We start from the raw sequence: 21,766 nt of genomic DNA on the forward strand, positions 1-21,766 counted from the left end.
CAATAACTCAAACTTTAATGCTGCGAGACCTATTGCATTGTAAATGCTTGTCTTCTGTGTTGCTAATCTGTATTTTCAGAGGACACACGTCTTCATAATCATTAAGCAAGCTGTTAATCACCATTCAACCCTACAGGACTTTGTGCTTAGTTAGAAGTGCATGCTTCAGTGTAGCAGTACTTAAGGCAACAAATCCTAGAGCCATGTGAGGATAACTTCTTGGCACACTACTGGAAAGTACTTGCTTCAGTGAACCTTTTTTCTTTAGGCACACACGGGAAGTACTGATTCTAACTTTAATAAGTTTGTTTTCTCTTTTTCCTTGTTCAAAACACTAATGTCCGACTACATGCACTCCTGTACATACTGGAAGACCTTGATACAAGTAGATCAAACTGGGCATTGTTAGGGCAGAGTTTGGCTTTGGCTACAAGGGACAATGCTGGAGAGCTGAGCAGTGCCAGGTGGAAGGCAGGTTTAGACCAATGTAGAGTCATGGAATGGAATGAAATTAAATGACCCAGATACAAAGCTCACAATTATACACAGAACCACCAGAAGATTTGATGCTTACTGATAAATCGCTGGGAGACCCTTGACTATAACTATGAGTGTTCAAGAAATAAATCATAAGGCTGGTCCCTACTGACCATTGAGATTTTAATTCAGATCAGACAGTACCACAGATATTAATACTGAAGTTACTCAGATAGTGTTGTTGTCCATCTTTTCTTTTTAAAAATGCCCTCGGAAATGTTTTTATTAAAAAACAGTAATGCCCAACAAGGGACACGAGATTTGCTAATGTTCAACCTCTCCTGACAAGTAACAAAACATCACCATGAAGAGCTTAGAAGCTTAGGGTACACAGTACAAAACAACCAGTGTTTTCTTTTTCTGAAGGCAATGCATTCTGTAAGTCCTTCTTGTGTCAGAGTTGGACTGCTTTTTCCTCAGGCAGCACATCTTTTGATTTCCACAGGTTTCCGAGCACTATCCCCAAGAAAAGAATAAGCCCCACAGTCCGGTTGGACGAGAACTTCTTCCAACAATCCTCAGCCTTGTGGACGTCCACAGTGTAGATCTGGGGAAAGGAAAGAAACATCATCAAATCAAACATCAGGCATTTAATGATGTTTGTTCACATCTCTCAATTGAGGCAATGCCTACGTATTCTCGATTAACATAAGTTTGTCAACTTTGATAGCATTGCTGAATCTCGTTTTACCTTTGGAAAGGAAATTACAAGACACACAGAGGGATGGTTTAAAAAGGAGTTTCCAGAATTGCTACTGTTTCTTCTCTTTCTCTCTCTCAGAAAATTAAATCTGACCTATTTTGGCTACTCTTCACTTCCTATCTTTCTACACATGCACCTGCTTCTTAAATCTTTACCCTTTCTCAATCTTTTTTTTCTTTATTCCTCTTCTTTTTCCTTTATTTTCCTCTTCTCTCTTCTTTTTGCTCCTCTCTGTATTTCTTGCTTATATATTTTTTATCTTTAATTCTTGTTGTATTTTAGTCATAATGTGTTCATTTGATTTCTCATGTTCGGTTTTTCTGAAAACTTAAAAAAAATTATTAAACAAACAAAAAAAGGAGTTTCCATACTATGGTAAATAGTTCTCTCCATCAAGGTTGTTAGAACTAGCTCAAAAAGCAGATGAGTGTTCAGCTGTGAACATCTAACCTAGATGCAGGGTTCTTTGTACTTTTACTTTAAGAAAAAAGTGACAATTCAAAGCTCAAGAATGTTAGTGGCAAGTCACACCCCATCAGATACTCTACCCACTAAAACTAACGTCCTGATTCGCAAAGATAAACTTACACTTTTGTGTAAGTTTACGACTGTTTGCTATTCACAGAGGAATGTTACTAGTAGTATCTTTACGACTGCAGAGTCTCCGCACATGAAAAGTTGGGACAGTCCTATTTTTTTATGTGCAGAGACTCCGCAGTAATAAAGATACTACTAGTAAGATTCTTTTGGGAATAGCAGACATTTGTAAACTTACACAAAATCTAAGTAGATGGCAAGCAGTCTAAGGGAATGTAATCATCTATTGAGGGTAGCCTATTTCAACTCCATCTTCATCAAAATGATGCCTTGCACACTTTCTGACCCTCTCTTCCTTACATTTCTAATAAATTGGCTTTTCTGAACTCTGCATTAACCACATTGCCACAATCCAGTCCCCATTTAAATAAATTACTGACATGGTCTCCGTTTCTTTCCACTTTTTTTGTGTTTAACTGTCACAAAGCGAAATGTAATGCCATTCGAACTCATGCGTTTTGAATTCTTTTTTTTATTGAATCCTTTGAAGGGGTGTGATGTTACAAAACAAAACATGCTCAGTCAAAGGTCTGTCACCTTTCTTACTTTTGTAAACCTGGTAATTTATTTTTTATTCATTTAAAGAGTTTTGTATAGCGCTGGCTAGACCCGTGGGTATCAGAGCGCTTTACATAAGGTCAGCAAAGTTACCACAATAATAACAATTACACGTTACATCAAATACATGAGACACATTAACAGGAGATAAGGAGAGACCAGTAGAGAGGGAAGTGGGAGAGGGGGAGTGAGAAGGGAGAGGACGAGGGGGAGTGAGAAGGGAGAGGACGAGGGGAAGTGAGAAGGGAGAGGACGAGGGGGAAGACGGAATAAGAGACAGAGGTAAAGTCAGCCCAAAGACCAAATGGGTAGGTGACGGCCTGGGTGCAGTCCAAGGCCAGTGTCCCCTATAGCTCTCAAGGAAGCTCCAATGGGTATCGGGCAGACTGGTGCCATAAAAACTACTATGGGAATTCCCTCAGTTCTTGTATTTTTAAATATTTTATTGTATTACTACGGTTGCTGCCAAAATGAGGAATTCAGATTTTTTTTTTTTACAATCATATCCAAATCAGTTGGTTTTATATTAACACCTGTTATGTACAGCGGCATGAAGCCACAAACCAGTGGCAGCAAGCACAATACCTAAAAATAAACTCACTGAAAACTTTGCTGTCGGAGAGAAACTGGGAGGATAGTTTTATTGCACATGATAATAAAGCAGTTGTGGAATAAAGTGTAGCTATATATTAAATTAAATTAATTTTTACTAAACCAAAGGTAAAGACGAGGCAATGTTGTCACTAATTTGTTGCCAGATATGAAGTTTACTTGTACAGGCACAGACTATTCCTGTCCTACCAAACAAAAGACAGATAACTAACAGGTGCAACAATGGATGCATTAGATTACATATTTATACATCTCAGTAAGTCATACTGTCTTCAAGTTATGTACATAAATTACCTATTTAGTGTTACTCAATTTCTTTCCCTAAAAGATGGGGGGCGGAGTTATCATTGGAAAGCCTCAAACGCATGCTTTGCAGACCATCGCTTATATGAATGGGAAGCTGTTAACTAGGTTTAAACATAGCGTCAACCATGCTTTTCAGGTCACTGGAAGGGAACCGAATGCTTTCTGTTCAGTCAAACGTAAAAAGTCGATCAACCATGGCTTACACTTCCACTTTTTCTACTACTGCTGAATTTCTCAAAGATAGAATGACATACAAATACATGTTATAGGAGAAGCATCCTAATAATTTACTGCTTTAAGGTGTTGCTTTAGAACATTCAGAATCACTCGAGAAGCTGCAATCCAAAAGTTACAGTGCACCGGTTGAAATGCGTGCCAAGCAACCGATTACAGAGTAACTAACCATTGGTAGATGAAACAGGCGCATTTCAGACCGCGTCCACATCAAGAAAAAACATATTGCAAATGCACAATTCCTTACAAACGCTGCCTCATATGCTGAAATGTTACGTTTTCCAATGAAAGCAAGCAGGTGAAAAATAGAAATGAAGTAAAAAAAACACAGGCCCCAACCTACCTGCATTCATCTCACTGCTGCTTCACTGAAAGGGTCCGAAGCCTTAGTGCAATGGCAACACTCAATATATCAAGATTTACAGCTACAGTCAACCAATCAGTTATCATTAATTTGATGAATGACACTTGCAACAACCACTGGCAGAGGGGACACGTGCCCAATGCTGCTCTCTGTAAATAGGACATAAACTGTGGCTCACTGCTTAAGAAGACTGTGCCAGACCTAGAAGGCACACAATGGAAAGGCAACTATGCACCTAACAGGGCAAAGGCAAACAACTAAAATAAGTTACATGATTTTAGAAACACCACAGCTTATACGGGGAGCCAATAACACAGGAAGACACCACCATCATCTAAATGTGCAGATAATCTAAAATGGCCGACGTGGTCCAGGCAACACAGCTTACAGCTAGAGAGAGAAGTTTTGTTGCGCCCATCTAAGACCCTGAACTCTTTAAGGAGCACATGACAAATGCGGTCTTGCAGGCCACCTCGAGGTTGCATGGAGGGGAGGCATCCTTGACATTAACCCTACAACACAATACAAGGATGGAGATACTACAGGTCAGAACTGGCAATCTAATAGGTATTACAAGTGCTTAATTTGTAATCAAGTAAATGCCAGGGCATACTATTTTTTTGGAGCACGCCGCCAGCACTGTTGAGGGCGGGGTTGTTAAATACTAAACTAGGTTGCTTTCGATTCCTCCTCAAGCCTGTTTCTTGCCTCAGCCCACATTTTCTATCTCACTCTTGAAGGTTATTCTTCATCTATGCCTCCCACCTTTGCCACAGCTGTCCTATCCTCCTCTACCTCCTTTGTTCTCTCTTCCTCTGGGATAAAGTCTGATGATGAAAAATACATCCCAGTCCTAAAAATTGAGCGATACTGCCCACCACTTGCAAACCTTGGCACAAATTAAGCGCTATGCATTACATGCTAACTCATTGGTGGTTGCTAGTGCAAACAGATGCCCAAGGTGACCAATGTCAATCACTTAACTAGTGGCCCAAATTAAATTGATAGGAGGCACCAGCTATGCCTTCCTAAAAAACTAGTTCATGACTTCTCAACACGTCTTCACCTGTTCACAGTGAGACACAAAGACAGGGGTACTATGCCGCATTACAATACTGAAGGAACCCCCAACTCCTCTCTATCAAGGTTTGGAAGAAACAAATACAGATTCGGATGATTGTATGGATTAAAGGCATGACAGGCAATAGCCAATTTAAGTTGCCAATTCTGTATCAACAAAAGCTGCTTCTAAACTTTCCGAACAAAATAATGATGCTCTTAGTGCATTGTTAAGGGGACAAAACTTCTTCAAAATCTGAAAAAGAATTGCCAACTTAGGAAAGTTAGGATTTACCATGGCACAGCTAAACGTTGAAAGCAATACAAATAACATAGGATGAAGATATCCATACTCACAGAGGTCCCCGAATTTAACACCTTGTAAATAAAACTAACAATGGGGTCACTCGGACGCCGGAGGATCTTTCGACTGCACCAATCTCTCCTACTGAACACCCCAGATCCCTTGATTAAACTTAGAACTCGCTGGTCTGCAGATTTAGGGTAACTGGAAGATGACAACCAGCGAGAGGCTAGGATGGCCCCACGCGTCTTCGTCATATCCTCCAACATGTACTTGATACAATTCTCTTACTACCATCGAATATACTACAGCCTAGACAGGTTATGGAAGAAGGGGCGTGCGAGCACGCCATGTTGTACATGATGTGGCGACCTAGAGGGGTCCTTCTACCATATTATCTGGAAATATCCAGCCCTATTGTTAATCTAAGCCTAGATTGAACAAGTGCTAAATTTCACAGCCGAGCTATGACCTAAGTTGGCCCTCCTTGGGATAATGGACAACTGGGCCAATAACAGACATCACAGGACATTTGCAGACCTGGGTGAGTTAGTAGCCAAACGGGACATAGGTAGCCCAATACTGGAGGTCCCAGGACCATGCCCCCCCCCCCCCAACCCCACCTTGTCCACCTGGCGAAGGGGTATGAATTTCTGTTGCAAAGCTGAATAAGCAGTATATAAACGGGGAGGCAGTGCTACAAAAACCTGAAAATTTAGGGGACATGGACCTCGTTCCCTTTGTAAACCCCATGATCTACTACGACACATTTTCCGCTGGAACTGTCTGTTTCAAACAGGGATCAGATTGGGCAATCTGTGTGGAGACCGCTTCAGAAAGAATATCGCCAAATATGTGTTTGTAACCTTGTACTGTTACTGCATGTTCATATTAAAATAAAAACAATTAAAAAAAGATGAAGATATCCAGTGCTTCCCGATATTTTTTATTGGGCAGATATAGTGAAATGAAAGCTGCAACATTTTGATTGCCACCATTCTAACTCAATGAGAGCTACGAAGAAGAACCAGCCACTGACAGAAGATAGTCTGCAAAAAAGAAATAGGGAACATTCTTCAGGTCAACATGGTTTTGTAGGCAACAATCACAAAGATTTAGAACCGACAACACATTGTTGTTTCTTTGACCCACTAAAGAAAAGGCAGACGTGACAGATTAGGAAGATGAATCTGCTTATTATTGGCAATTCACAGCTCAAGGGCTTACATTACATCAGAGGTGTAGACCTTTTGTTATATGCGTGAAATAAGGCAACAATGTTGTTTTGTAAATCTGAAAACAGAGAGTGGACCTCAGAATTTCCTATTTCAGCAAGGGCGGTCTGGCTATTTTACCCACCGGGCACTTCTCTGGGCGGGTAGGCGCTCAGCTAGAGCAAGTTGAGGCTGTTTTTTGAAGGATGAAGGTTACCGCCCCTGACTGTTGCACCAGAGGGTTTATGTCTCTGGCAAAGAAGGAGGGGGGGGGCGGAGGGGGGGAGAGAGAGAGAGAGAGAGAGACCAAATTGAAGGAAAGAGAACAACAAGATAGGCAGGAACGGAACAGAGACCAGATTGAACATGTTGCCAGGACTTCTTTGGTACCAAGTCCAGCCCTGTAGTCAGCATGAAAAATTATTTGCAGGGATTCTACAAATATCATTATTAGCGGGAAACACAAATCGAAATCCCGAATTGTGAAGGAATGGTAGTTTTCGGAAATGCATACATACTGAAGATTACTGCGCATATTTTGGGAAAGTGCCACATATTTGCTTCAAACAATAATAAATGTTTGTTTTTATGGCCATTAACTTCCATGTATGGAAGAGACTCTTTCACATTTCTAGGGCCATAAGGCATTCCTTTAAATCCTTTGAATTCTAAGTGATTTTCGATGTAGTTTTGTAAAAGAATAAACATAAATCATAGTTCCCAAACTTTTTTCAAACTACTAGAGAATCAGCTTGATTATGGGTGTAGATCACAACTATTCCAGACCAGAGGGAATAAGTCGGTGATCTAACCATGAACAAAAAACACTTTACATTTTCATAGTGATTTTATATTTTATTCCTAAGCGTTATTTTTTCCCCACTTGATGGCTCAGGAAGGTCGGCATGACCACAGTTTTGTAGGTGGTGGGGTAAATGGATCTCATGTTCTGTATTTCACAGCCAAGAGCTGAAGGCGCCTCCCCACTCCCCACAAATTAGATGGTTCTTGCACTGCCGCCTGTGGCAACCAAAGGGGAGGCCTAGGCCTGTAGTAGAAGATTCCCAGACAGACTAGGATAGAGTGATGCCAATGAACAGACAAACTCTGCATCTGTGCTACAGAAGAGTGATGCTGGATCAGTACTTGGCCTACACACTGGCACTGTGAAAGCAGTGAGAGAAGGGGATTTAAAATTGAGTTTGTTTTGCTGGAGGATTCTAATGTCGAGACCAGACCTTAAAGGTGACTGTGAACAGGTGTAATCTGAAACTTTGTTATGGCAGACTACTTGATCGGTTCTACCCTCCCAAATGCTAATTTGCAATTTAGAATTTGTAAAATACATAAAAACAAAAGGCATTAGAGCGCTAAAGCCGGTAAGAACAAACAGGGGGACGGACAGAGAAAGTTATAATTGAGATAAAAGCCAGGTCTTCGCATTTTCACGACACACCAAATAAGAAGTGATGCTAGCAATGTGTACAGGGAGAGTGTTCCACAACCTAGCACCTGCCACAGAGAATCCACATTCACCCCATCTCACTTTCCTAAAACAAGAAACCGCCACTTTTCTCTGCCCAGCTGATCTCAACTATTTAGGTATTCTTTTTGATAAAGATCTGTCATGGGAAAAACTGATGGAAGGAAGGAGGCTGGTGATGGAGAGGGGTATTACTGCCATTAAATCTTTCACAAAGAACTTGGGCGCAAAACCCCTATTGCCAATAAAAAACATATACCAGGCGAGAGTAAAGGTAGCCGTGACCTATGGAGCTGGGGTCTGGGGCACGGTCGCATCAACACCACTACAAACTATTGAATATTCAATTTTTAAATCTGTAGTGGGCCTCCCTTTGTCCTTCACGAATGGGATCTTACATACAGAATTGGCCCTTCCTTACATGTCAGATTATATACAACTAGCCCCACTCCTCCTATGGCACTCTATTTGGAGGAGGGACACAGTACCTCTGACACAAATGGTAATTAAGAGTTGCCTAGGGATGGATAATAGGAAAAGCTCTAAGTGGCTAAGCTATGTGGAGACAGTTTTAAAAGAGATAGGCCTCCACAAACTTTTTAAAGATCCTCTGGTTAGTAAGAAGGTGTCCAAGCAGAAAGTTATTACCATGTTTATGTTGATGGCTGAATATAAGCGTAGGGAACATTATAAAGAGAAAAACGAAGTACAGATTTATTACCTTAATCCACCACTAATGGAGGGAGATCTCTCCTACCTAGCCAACATAAACCGTGCACAACATAGATTTCTACTGTTAAGATTCCGCACTAATTTGATACCTCTAATGCTTGGCTATCCTGAAAAAACCTCTAACCACTCCAATCTAAGCATGTGCCCGTGTGATAATCTATCACCCCAAACTGTGCGCTTGGTTTTATTCTGTGGGCTCTATGAGAGTGAAAGGAAAGCCCATCTGAAACCAGTTTTTTAGGTCTCGCGCCTGCGATGCATATGGCGAAGCCATATGCATCGCGCCAGGCGCGATACTATAGTTGCGGAGTCTGCTTCCCAGGAGACAGGAGACTGGCGCGCGCACGCTCAGGAAAGCGATCGGAGCCGGCCGCGCGCGCGCGTTCCCAATCTCCTGTCTCTCTGGTTATGTCTAGTTATGCTGTTGTTACTAGTGCCGTTATGCGAATGAGCAGTGTTCTGTAATGGCTTACTAACTTCGAAATTATGATTTTGCTTATGCCTTCATGCTTTTGAGAGATATTCCGTTGTGATTAATTCACACGCTGCGCTTACCGATATTCGTAATGTAGTTGCTTTTCCAACTGGTTTATCCGAATGAGCTGTCTGTCGCTCTGCGAAATGTTTGGGGCGTGTCTATAGTACACGGCACGGCAATGGTCTCAGCAAGGGGGAGGGGACGACGACGACTTTGCAGTGTTGCAAACATACCCAGTACCCGACTTGTGTGCTCATGTTGTAAAGAGACCAACACACCCCCTTGCACACTCTTGAACACAGGGCAGTGACACATAAACGTGGGCGAAGACGCAGCCCAAAATAACCTCGGCCTGTTGCAGACAAAGGGAGACGTACAGAGGAATATAGAACGTGTGGGCAGCAGGCATCAAGGGAACACAGGGTGTGTTGTGTACCAGGAAGGCACAGTGATGTATGTCAGTAGAGCACCAGGAAATGTGCTTCTACACCGCCTAGCGCTGTCTTTGAAGACACCCAAAAAAGGACTGGGACAGGTAAAGAGTCCGAGGGATGGAGAAAGACAATATATAACGCACCTGCATTGTGCATACGCTAATCAAAATGCCAACAGGTATCCATGCACACTGTCCAACAGGCGTCAGGCATTCCCTCACAAAAGGTTTACATATAGGCATACATGCATGCACACAAAGACAACAAGAAAAGGCACCATTACAGACAACACATAAAATCACTATTTACACACAAAGAAAGCACGTAAATGCACAACTGTACACAAAGACACACATAGACAGCACTCTTACCTGTGTGTGACAGACAGACAACACGTGCAAACACAGGCAAGAATCATACAGGCAGACATTGCTGGTGGGATGAAAGGACAGGCAGGGGCACCGGGACTGACTAAAGGATTCCTTGGTGCTGGAAGGGTCAGTCGCCGTTTTAATTTAGGCTCTTATTAAACGTATGACGGTAATCCCAATGTGTCAGCCCAGAAAGCACGCGCACTGGGAGCATCCCAAGTTCATATTTCGCAAGGCAAACCCTGATGAAATGTTAATGGGAAAAAGGTCCCGTTTTTTTCCTGGAGAAAAGGATGAATTCAGCATGCAAATAATGGCCTTCCCAGATATTCCCTTTGCCCAGCCCTCCAACTGATAACTGAACAGAATTTTGCTACTGAGAATTACCAATGCCTGTGGTATTGGTAATTCCCGGGTGAAAGAATTCTCCCGGGTGAAAAAATTCTCCCCCTATCACTGTATCAATACCTGTCACGACGTAACGGTCAGTAATGTCCTTCCGATTAAACCCTTCCTAAGTAACAATTCCAAATATTTTTTGGCGGAGCGTGTGCAGTGTAGCTAAGTTCCCGCCTTCACAAGAGGCTGTTTAGAAAGATTTCCTGAATCTGCAAACGGGTCGATACTAAGAGGTGCACAGCAATTTAAAAATATTTCAAACATTAACAAAGCCAATGCGCTTGCATTATGTATTCCAGAGGGACACATCATAAGGGTAAATGTTGTAATGCTTCTCTCTTCTGCTATAAGTGTCACATTTACAAAAGTTATAAGTATTGGCATTGGAAATGACAAAGCTATTAGTTTCGCTATTTTCAAAACCAACACATAAATAAAAAATTTGGCGTTTACAAGACCAATAGCTCAAACTTTCCTAATGCGAGACCTATTGCATTGCAAATGCTTGTTAAAAATGGGCTTTAAGTATTGTCTTGTAGCACTATTTTTTCTAAAAACATTGCCCGACCCTTTGGTTTGCTACTCTGTAGCAACATTCTTATGGGCTTGCATGAGGAAAAGGAAGGGGATGACATGTGGCCCACTGAGTATGATCAATAATCAAAATGTAACTAGACCCGCGATATGAAATGTTTTATTTATTATATTTTTTTTACGCATTCTCAACTTATTCCAGGACTGTGAAGAAATATTTGTCATTTTAAAGGATAATATTTTGTAATAACATCTTTTTATCAATGTATTTATAGGTGCTTTTATGGTCATTTTTAACATGATCGAATAAAGATGATGATGATCTCACCTCTCTGCTAGGAAGATGCCAGTTGAAAACGGTTCTTAAATAGCAAGAGCCCTGCTGGTTAAGAGCCTTAAAACCAGACACAGAGCTTTGAAAATCAGCCTCTTCCTCACTGGAAACTAATGAAGAGATCAGCCCCTCCCTCACCGACAGATGTTTAGGAAAGCCCAACACCAGTCGAGCAGCAGCATTTTGAATAACGTGAAGTTTATTCAGAGAATACTGGTTGGCGTTCAAATACAGTGTTACAGTAGTCAAGGCAGGATATTATTAATGCAATGACCACCAATGCTAACATCTAACTCCTATTCAATTAATCTACCACAAAGAAACTGGAATGAATGCATGGAATGGTTTGCTTGAGCACACAAGACTAATCCCAAAAACTAAGAGTAACAAATAAAACTTGATAAACCACTAACCTTGGGTACCGGAGAAGCATGCTGCCCGGCATAAAGCACTTCAACGCCTCACCAGTGGTATTAAGCCCCATATAAGTGCAATAACGATTTCACGGCTCTTGGTCTACAACATACTGAAGTGCTTGTGCATTAGAAGCAACAATCACAAAACTCCGAGTAAGATTAGGAGCTCGGATTTTATTCAACTTAACCTTGTGCTGACTTCAACCTAAAAGTTGGGTGAGATATGAAGAGCCAAGCCAGTGAGAAAAAGCACAAATGATTAGTTTTAAAAAAATCGACTTTGAGCACAGGTGCTGGAAGAGAGCAGTTAGTGAGACAAGTGGTCCCTCGGATTAACTCAATAATAAATGCAGGGCCACACTGTGCATCCAGAGATTCCTTGCTGCATTTAGTTCTTGCTTAGAGGTTATCAACAAACTCCTACTCTGATACTTCCTGCTCCTTCTCAACCACAGACCAATTCCCAAATACAATTGTCTTTGAACCTAGCTCTTATTAATTCTCGACCAACAAATCCCAACTGGTGCCTCTTCTTCTGTCGTATTTTTATTGCTGAAGATTAAAGCAACACTTAAAAAAGAGCACTAAATAGGGTGGAAATAATATCTTTAATAAATACAAAATAGTAAATAATAGAGATGTTGCACACTGTCATGTTTGAAATTGATAATTACTGTATTTTGGAAAGAAAGTAAGTTGAATAACTGGATGACTTACAGTCTCCCTTCTTTTTGTAGACTGGTCACATGAGGGATGACCATGCTTACCAGCGCAATTAAGCTGCTAGAAGAGTAAGGCCATTAATCGATTATACTATGGAGATTTGTAAATTTCCCTTAAAATTTTACGTAGATTAGATAGGGACGTTTGTCCCCTTCATGTTGAATTTAGGGATCCTGAAACAAGTTCATACCAAAACGTGCTAAGTTCACTAGAAAATATTGAAAAATGGTCCATGTTTTTGATCAATTGCCTGTTCAATTTCTCTTTTGCGGCACATTTTCTTGACCCTGTCTAAGGACATTATTTCAAAATTACGATGAAGGATTCTGGAAGCACTGAACTTTCCTGGTGACTCTGATATATTTGATAGACTATTTTAGCCAAGAGAAGGCAACATTTCTTTTCAACCTCCAAAAAAAGATTAATGGAAAACAGTGTTCCTTTACTACTCTCGTGTAATAGAGAGTAGACACAAATAATAATCTGAAATTACTCCCACAGTCAGTGGAACAACTTAATATATGGCATGCTGAAAAAGTAGCACAAAAATTAATTCCTTTAGCCAAAATATATTAATTTCTTCTAAATACTCAAGAATAGCAGGCACTAAGTAGTAATGAAGCTACAAATGATTTTTGACAATTCGTGTAGCGACAAACAAAAATGTCTCAATCTGAGATGGACCAAATTATAATTCCTTCTGCTATCCATATATAGAAGTCCTTAAACCGTCAAATTATGTATATTTAGGTTCCAGTTTTAAGGGCACTTTTTTATTTGAATTACCCAGAAGTTAAGATCCAAAATCTGTAAAAGTATTGGGATTTAGAGGCCTAGGAAGAATATGGACTTGAGAATTAAAGAAAATCAAGTTTAAAATTAACATAATTTGCTTTTTTTATGAATGTCGGCGACAAAGAGCTAACATACAGATTCTTTGAAATGGAGAAGTCTTGCACACCGATCCAGAGAATCATCTCTTGATAAAGCCCTCAAACACTAAAGTAAAACATTTGTCAGTTTTTGAATGGACCATCTGCTGATCTTGGTGGAAGCTAAAAAAGATAATTCTATTTATTCATATCAGCTTTAGCACAAGTGAACCAATATTAGACAATATGCTAGTGTTTACACTTTACAGCTGCAAAGACCCAGCTCATGAAATTTATACTGATGATATGTCAACTATGTATCAGGCTTCAACACAGTGACAGCCTACATTTATGTTACAAAAAGTTCCAAAATAAGATTTGGATCTGGGGGAGGAGGTCTCAATTGTTAATTTATTACAGCTGCATTGTTGAGGGTTTCGCTCGACATATACCGACATAGCATCGTTTTTATAGCATTGGAGATTAAACCTATTACAAGGCCAAAGTCAGATGTATGTCCAATCATTGTTATTTGGACCTCAGTTTTCTGGGTTCTGATATGTTTTTGCTTACATTCCATCACCTAACTGCGGGGTATCACTCATGTTGCCCTCTTGCTACATTGAGAACTATATCTGTATTGTTGCGCTTGCGCTCCTGTCAGAAGGTACGATGGATGCACTTCTCACAAGACATTGCTCGTCCTTCGCTCCTTGATTTTTACTCTCATGAACATCATCTTCTCTATAGCTTCTCATATCATCTTAACAGTACATCAATTCCTAGTTATTATCTGATTAACCATTGTTAAACACGTAATATACAAGAAAAATGATTACTACTCATTTCTGAAGACACAAAAAGTGAGTTTTTTCACAGGAAATGTATTTCTTCCTTGATAATAACGAGTATTTACTGATAAAAGCTATACTGAGTAGCTGTTAATTGAAAGTTATACAGAAATATAGAAGAGCAAATGTAGCTATGACAACATGTTGTGGCCACATGTGGAAGAAGAAGGAAAAGTCAACCATAATAAGCATAAACAAACATATATTAGTGGGTCCATGCCATTTATATAAGTGATAGTGAATGTTTACAATGCAGTAATGCCAACAATCCTTTACAACAATATAGGGTACAGACAATGCCTTAGGACTCAAATGTTTGAGTTTGAACCGGGGTAAAAAGGGGTAGGGAGAGGGCGGAGGCAAAAAAGGGAGAGGAACTACGGACTGGGGGACATCCATGGAGCACACACTCTTCACACTTACCCGACCGATTACTTCTGCCCATTCTTCTCCATCTGTGCCCACATGTTCAGGACCCACCTAAGACTTATGTATCTATATGAATATTAGTTTTTAGCCTCAGTGTTCATTGAGGGTGGTCATCAGACAACCTACTCAGCGACATTCGGATTACACCCTCTCTAATCTAAAACTGGTTTATGGCTGTATCACTTTACTTTCGTCCAACCAAACAATTCCGCCTTCCAGGTGGATGTTCTGGGTGGACAAGCAGACATGTTGATTGTGACTGCTCTTTGGGACAATAGTGAGGCCAAATCAATGAATTTTCAGAGCAATTAATCACTCCTTGATCGTGGCATTAGTTCTAGCAGTCACAAATCTGGTGTATTTAAATTATGTTTGCCTACAAGGGCGGTAAACTCATTTGCCGCAGAACATCAACATATCAGGACAACTCCACATCATGTGAAAGAAATCAGAAGTAGTACCGCTGCATCCTTGAGCAGGTGCCAGTGACTTTTGGGAGAAAAGTGGTATGTTGTACAAAACTGAACCATAAATCGGGCATTTCCAGAAGCTAGTGATACATACATTAGTATCGCAGCCCAATGATAATCTAACACATCTCGACCCAGTTAAGTCTCCCACCATGTTCTTAAACTACTTAATAGATCGACAAATGGTTTGTCTCTTGTGGCACTGTACGAAAGTGTGACCAGTCTTCTACTGTTGCAGAGTGTGAACACGGCCTGCACAGCTGAACGAATTTGATTTTAAAATGTCTAGAGCACACAAATGCCCATAGACGTCTTGGTGGTATCATTCACCAAATTCCGGACCTGTAAGCCCCAACTGGAGGGAAAAAAGGAAACTAAATTGATAGAGAGAACAGCCAGGATTTCATTTTTTTCCGGAAGCTTGCCATATTAGACTGACATTTTAGGTGCATGGGCAGTCTGTTCCAAGCTTGACAGGTGGAGTGAACAAAGGCTCTGCCACCCCACAAAACTTTCTTGATTTTTGGAAAAATGACTGATTTGGAGGCTGCAGATTGCAACAGTCTGTTTAGGGTGTACTATGCAATTTTCCTTTTCAGGTAGTCTGTTTCGATACCATGTAGTGCTTTATGTGCCAAACACAGAGCCTTGAAGGCCACTCTTTTTTTTTTAACTGGAAGCCAGTGAAGCTCCGCCAGGGCAGCCGAGACAGATTTGAACTTTAGTATTTTCTTAAGAAGATGATTGGCTGCATTCTGCAGCATCTGAAGCTTGTTTAAAGGGCATTGTGTAGTGCTGAGATAAAGGGCATTACAATAATCCAATCTGGATAACACTAATGCGATGACAAACGATTTCAGAAAACCGAAAGGAATAAAGGAAGAACATTCCTCAATATCCTCAACAGAAAGAATCAAGACAAGGTTAGTTTAATGATCTGATCCGTAAAAGACAGCTCCGCATCAAAGGTTACCTCAAGGTTCCTGACTTTGGAAACTGTTAAATGGTGTGTGGGGGAGGGGGGGGGGGGGGGGGGAGAGGGTCTATTGCTACTAGGATTTCTTCCATAAGGAGTGCCCTCTCCAAAGAAGAAAACCTCAGTGTTTTCTGAATTCAGCTTAAGGCAATTGCTGCTCATCCAGCTGACAATAGCACACATACATCTTTTGAACTGGTGGACAACCTCATCTACATTACCTGAGATTGGCACAACAATTTGAGTGTCTTGAGCTTAATCCCTTCCATGACGGGCTAATTCCCCGCGGTGCGGAGGGGAAGGGTTGGGGTCGCGCGGCGCCGCGGTGCTCGTGACGAGCCCAGCTCGTCATGCTGCACAGTGGAGCTGTGCTCATGACGAGCTGAGCTCGTCACGACTCCGCCCACTCCCATGGAAAGCCCGCACAGGAGGGGAATTAGCCCTGCGTGGGCGTTCTGCGGCAGTTATGAGAGCACAGCTTCACTGTGCCTCATGACGAGCTGAGCTCGTCATAAGCGTCGAAGGGGTTAAGACACAGTGGCCAAACTAAATGAACAAATCAGCTTAGCGAATGGTGCTACATAAATATTAAAAAGAGTTGGGCTCAGTGATTACCCCTGGGGAACACCACAAGGCAGCAAAAACGGGTTTTAAGTTGAACTCACCACAGGCCACATCTGCGCCTATATTGTTAAAAATGAGGAGAGCGGATCATGGGCCAATCCAACAATCCCAACTCCTGTTAAACCCTCAAGCAGAACTGCATGGCTCATGGTATTGAAGGCTACTGAAAGGTCCAAAAGGACGACCACCCTCCCTCTATTATCCATGTTATGTCTCATCTCATCGGAAACTACGACCAGTGCCGACCTAAAGTTTAGCTGCGCCTCATCCAAAATCTCGTTCTTCTCTAGGTACTTTGAGACAATAAAGTTAAGATGCTTCTCAAGGACCTTTGCTGGAAAAGGAAGATGTGAAATGGGCTGATAGTTTTTCTCTTCCTTAGGGTTAAGTGACGGCTTTTCCGAACTGGGGGAAAAATAGAGGCTTTATTCCATTCTGTAGGAAAAATGTCTACAGTGATGATGGTGTTTAATAAAGTAGTTAAAACACAGGCTATCTTGTCCACTGCGCCATGCAGAACTATGGAAGAGCATGGGTCTGAAGATTTAGTGTGACCGATTAAGTCAAACACTTGGTAAGTGGTAAGAGGGAGAATTATGGCACTTATTATCAGTGCTCAAATTGGCAGGCTCTGTACCTGTATCGATGAAGGATCAGGTAGAATCAAATTGGTCATATACTGCCTCCATTTTATTTATTTTTTTAATCCACCAGCTTATCACAAAACATTTGGCTGGAAAGGAGGATTAGGTAGTATTATTATGCCTTGCCCACCGGTCATCTTTGCAGCACTCAAAATCAAGGCAAAAATCAATAACTGCACTCAATGGAACACCACATTCCAGCCTCAGGTCAACAAATGTTGGTAGTTAACTATTAATCTACAAATTACCCTAGCATTCGACGGCCTGCCCATGCACAGCATTTTAATTTCACCAAAATGCAACAGAAATCAAAGCGGAGTCTCAGGTGCGAATAGAATCTTGGTTTTAGTTTTCTTAAACAGTGTCATGCCTGCCGAGTCCAGGAGAACACTGCGTGGTTGGCAAAGGTTGGCAAGGAGGAAAATGCGGAACTTGAAGCATGCGCAGTAGCCGCGCATGCGTGAGAGATTAGCGTTGCAGCCTTAAGCCCGCCCCAAACTCACAGGAAACGCTTCGTGTTTAGCCAGTGAGAGTCCCATCTCGTTCTGGGTCTTGTTGTGGCGTCCGAGGAGCTAGGTGTTCGTGTTGGCGTTTCTGGGCCATTTGGCTGTTGGATTGCTCGTGGCAGGAGTTCGTAAGTTGAGTAGCGGCTTGCTTCTCAGTTTCGATTGCATTCTTGAGTATTGCCTGTATTGTGTTGCTTGGATTTTCATCGTGGTGATGAACGGTAATCCTCGTGATTGATAGGTCGTTTTCTAGGAGCGATTTCCTATATTTAGTGCCACCAATTGCTGTGGTGGAATAGGAGTTCTGTACCTAAGCTTTCCATTAGGTATTGGAGTATTTTGTTTGAGCGTGTTCACGTTATTTGAATTGGTGAGTGACACTTCAGTTAGAGATAAGATAAGTGTAGGACTTATGTATACCATTCATGAGGTCCTTTTCCCTTATAGATACAGTGACTAGTAGCCACCAGTTATACCTTCTTCATTTCCAGTTCATTTCTTACGTTCCCTATGTTAGAGGCATTCTCCACTTCTCATAAGGTACATTGGTTAGCAGTACTTCCCATATTGTAGGAACAAATAGGGAGGGGATAGTGTGCACTAATTGTTTCTTATATATATTGCAGTGCTCATACCAGAAGAGAAGCCTCATCTGAAGCAGAGGAGGAGTGTGGAGCGCCATCCTTTCTTTTCCTTTCTTACCCTTGTTTTGTTCCCCTGTGTTCCCCTTGGTTACTTGCTGGTTGTTGGTGTCTCTTCCCGACATCCGGGGGGTGACGAGGGGGAGACAGAGTGTTGAGCATCGTGAATCCAGGATACTTCCGAGACAACAAGGTGCGTGCATTACAAACAGATAGACCAGCAACATTTTGCTTCCTTTATCAGTTTGGGACCACGTGTCTCAGTTTACCAGCTCCTGGGTTCACCTGATCGATTATTTCATGGAGTAATGCCTCTAGTGTGCCTTATATTTGGAGCTATGGCACTGCCCACTGGAGATGGCCTGCTAGATAACACAATTCCATGTCTGGTACGCCCAGACCACCCTCCGTATTCAGGAGCTTCAATTTGTTGAGGGCAACTCCGCGCATACCACCCCCAGATTAATTCTATCAATATAGAATTTTAATCTTGAAAGACAGAACGAGGAATTATAAAGGATATATTGACACAACAATATAATAATCTGGGCAACAAAACATTTTTAGAATGCAGCTTTCCCCAAGACTGATAGTAATAGCGTTTTCCAGGAGATGGAGCTGCGTATACCCATAATACCATCTTCACATTTACACCCTTGTCTGCTAGTAAGTCTTCATCATGGTGGTAAACATGTACACCGAGGTCAGTAAACTTGTTTTTCTCCCAATTTTCTTACTTGATTATTCATGTGCTGTGGTGCATCTAAGGTCTAAGGGCCTAATTCACAAATGGCTTCCGCAGTCGCGGCAGGCGTTGAGGCGGAACCTCCTGTTCAGCAGTTCCATTGCGGAGGTCGCGCCACGAGTGCGGGACCCCCGCTGCGTCTGCGAGGCCTCCGCCGCAGCTGCAGAGGCAGTTTGTGAATCAGGCCCCAAGATTGCAGCTGGAAGAGACACCGTTTTGCCCTGTAGACCACAAGCCACAACTTCCCACTGAATTATGTCTCAGATCTACAACATCGTCACTAACCCGGTTTCCACATTTTGCATGTATAAAAGGATATAATTTGTATGCAGGCATATAATGTGTCACATTCATTCAGCAATATCCTATGTATGGTAGCCACCATTCTCATCTACTTAGCTACAGGATCCATCGTAACGGCAAATAATCAAGGTTATAGTTACAGGCCAGGGTTTTGATGTGACCAGCCCAGTTGTCCCTCTTACCTTTGGCTCTTTGTAAAATAAGCCAATCAAGGCTAGAATCTTCCTACCAAAGGCCAATGAGCTGAAGTTTTTTTTCACGCCTATCAATGCTACTGATGGAGTGAGCAACTCTTCTGGGACAATATCCAGCATGTGGAGCAGACTTCTGATACTGGAGGAGATACTCTTACGAGGCGCAAAGCCAATCACACATCACATTGTAAGTTCTTCCTTTTCACAGCACTGATTATGAGACTGTTGTTTCTAGAACACAGCTATACTCCAATCTCTGGTGTAAGCCCAAGGCAGAAAACAGCCACAGAGTGCGCAACCCATGTTGGATAACTGTCAAGTACAATGATTGCCCAAAAATTATTATTACCGTTCTACTTAAATATTCCAGAATACGCAAATAATTACTGCATCACAAGATATTTCGGGTTTCCATTCGTTTTTGCACAATTGTTATCAAAATGATTACTGGTATCTGATCCTAATTTGGTGGTTCCTGCTCCCCTTTTACCAAATTTGTTCACTGAGATCAATACCACCACGAGATATATTTAGTCATATATAATTTGCTTAAAGAGTACCTGTTTCAGATGTAAAGGCCACCAAGGGGTGTACATCGGAACCCACAACAACTCGCAAAAAAGTATATTTATGATTTTCTTAAATGTGCTGACGTTCCAAACATCACTGCCACACAACCATCAACAACAACTCATTCTCCTTCCTTATCCCCAACCCAATAATCCAATGAAAAGTCCTTAAGCTGTACCCACATTTTCAAACTAACCATCATGCCCCACTACATTAAATGAAGGTTGACTAACAGTGCACATCAATTCCTCTACCACAGAAGTAGTAGGTTCAGAAGGTATTACTTGACATCAAGGTGTGCTGGCGGTAGAAAAGGTCAACACAGAGCTGGAGCCACTTACTGAGTTCTCAAATAAGTTTAAACAAGTTCTCAAGACAAGACAGGATGATTGGAAATAGCAAGAATCACAAAAGCAGGGAAATTCCACATTTTGGCAAGAAGAACAGAAAATGAGCAGACTCCTGAAACCTGGGAGTTTTCTGAAAACAGACTGCAACGGGGTGGATGGTTCAAACAAAGTGATACCAAGAGAAAAGACTCTTTAAAAAATTAGGCCTGAGACCTTACAGAGCTTTGTTGCAACCATTATAATTTTGTATCAAGCTAACTGAGAAGGCTCAGCCATCCTAAAGGATTACTGGCGTAACAACTAAAAATGGCTTTGCCAAATGATCTAATAAGTTCAGCTAGTCGCTCTTTCTACAGCACTGCCTGTCTCTTCAGTTACAAATTTGAGCCCGCTTTAACACATGTTAAGCCCCCCTACTCAACCTAACAATTCAGATCCTCTTCGTTCCTGGTACTCCAACACTGAAACATCTTTGCCCTTGACCTGAGATCAGTTATCACCATGGGCACCTTAACAAAGTCTCTAAAATAAAACAATTGAAACAGTGAATGGTTTGAGAGATGAGTATTACTTGTTTCTTTACATCCTTTTTCTTTACCTTTGGCTAATCCCTCAAGGGCCACATCTGCCACCTTCTTCCCCCAAAACTGCAAAATCTCTGGCTCAATTCCCCAATCCCCCAAACCTCACACTGCCACCTATTCAAACATTCGCTTCTCGCTGGAATAAATGATCAATGCTTTAAATCCACTCTGATACTAGCTTTTCTAATAAACATAAATAAATAATTATTGGCTTATTCATCTGCTCCCTCCAACTAAAGCCTGCCAGCTGCCATTCGTCACTAACATCCTTTATCACCTTGTTTTTGACTAGCTCACTCCACCACCTATCCTCTGATACTTTGCCTGCCCCTACCAATCAGGATGGTGTCTCACCTATTCCAAGGAAACCACTTTCGCTTATCTAAGAGCTCCCTACAATCAACTGTTTTCTTCTCTTATTCTCATCAACTTACTAGCTGTATTTGACATGGCTGCCCATGCTATCCTGTACTACATACTTGGCTTCCTTGGTATTACATCATCAGTTGATGCTCATTCCCCTCCCATTGTTGCTCCTCAACCCTAGGCCATTTCTATTCGTGCACTATACTTCCTTCTTTGGCAGCATGTCCTCCTTATGCAGCTTTTCATATC

At 41.6% G+C, this 21,766-nt stretch overlaps 1 protein-coding gene across 1 annotated transcript in view; it reads right to left on the minus strand.

Annotated features, from left to right (window-relative positions):
• Positions 1–643: 643 nt before the first annotated feature.
• COQ2 (coenzyme Q2, polyprenyltransferase) overlaps positions 644–21,766 on the minus strand; it is a 276,674-nt gene continuing 255,551 nt past the window's right edge. Inside the window, exon 8 of the mRNA XM_078677496.1 lies at positions 644–1,084. Within this exon, the coding sequence (XP_078533622.1) occupies positions 932–1,084 (153 nt within the window). The 3' untranslated portion in view covers positions 644–931. The remainder of the gene's footprint in view (positions 1,085–21,766) is intronic.

This window comes from Lissotriton helveticus, chromosome 2_1 (genome assembly GCF_964261635.1).
Source record: "Lissotriton helveticus chromosome 2_1, aLisHel1.1, whole genome shotgun sequence".
Lineage (NCBI taxonomy): Eukaryota > Metazoa > Chordata > Amphibia > Caudata > Salamandridae > Lissotriton > Lissotriton helveticus.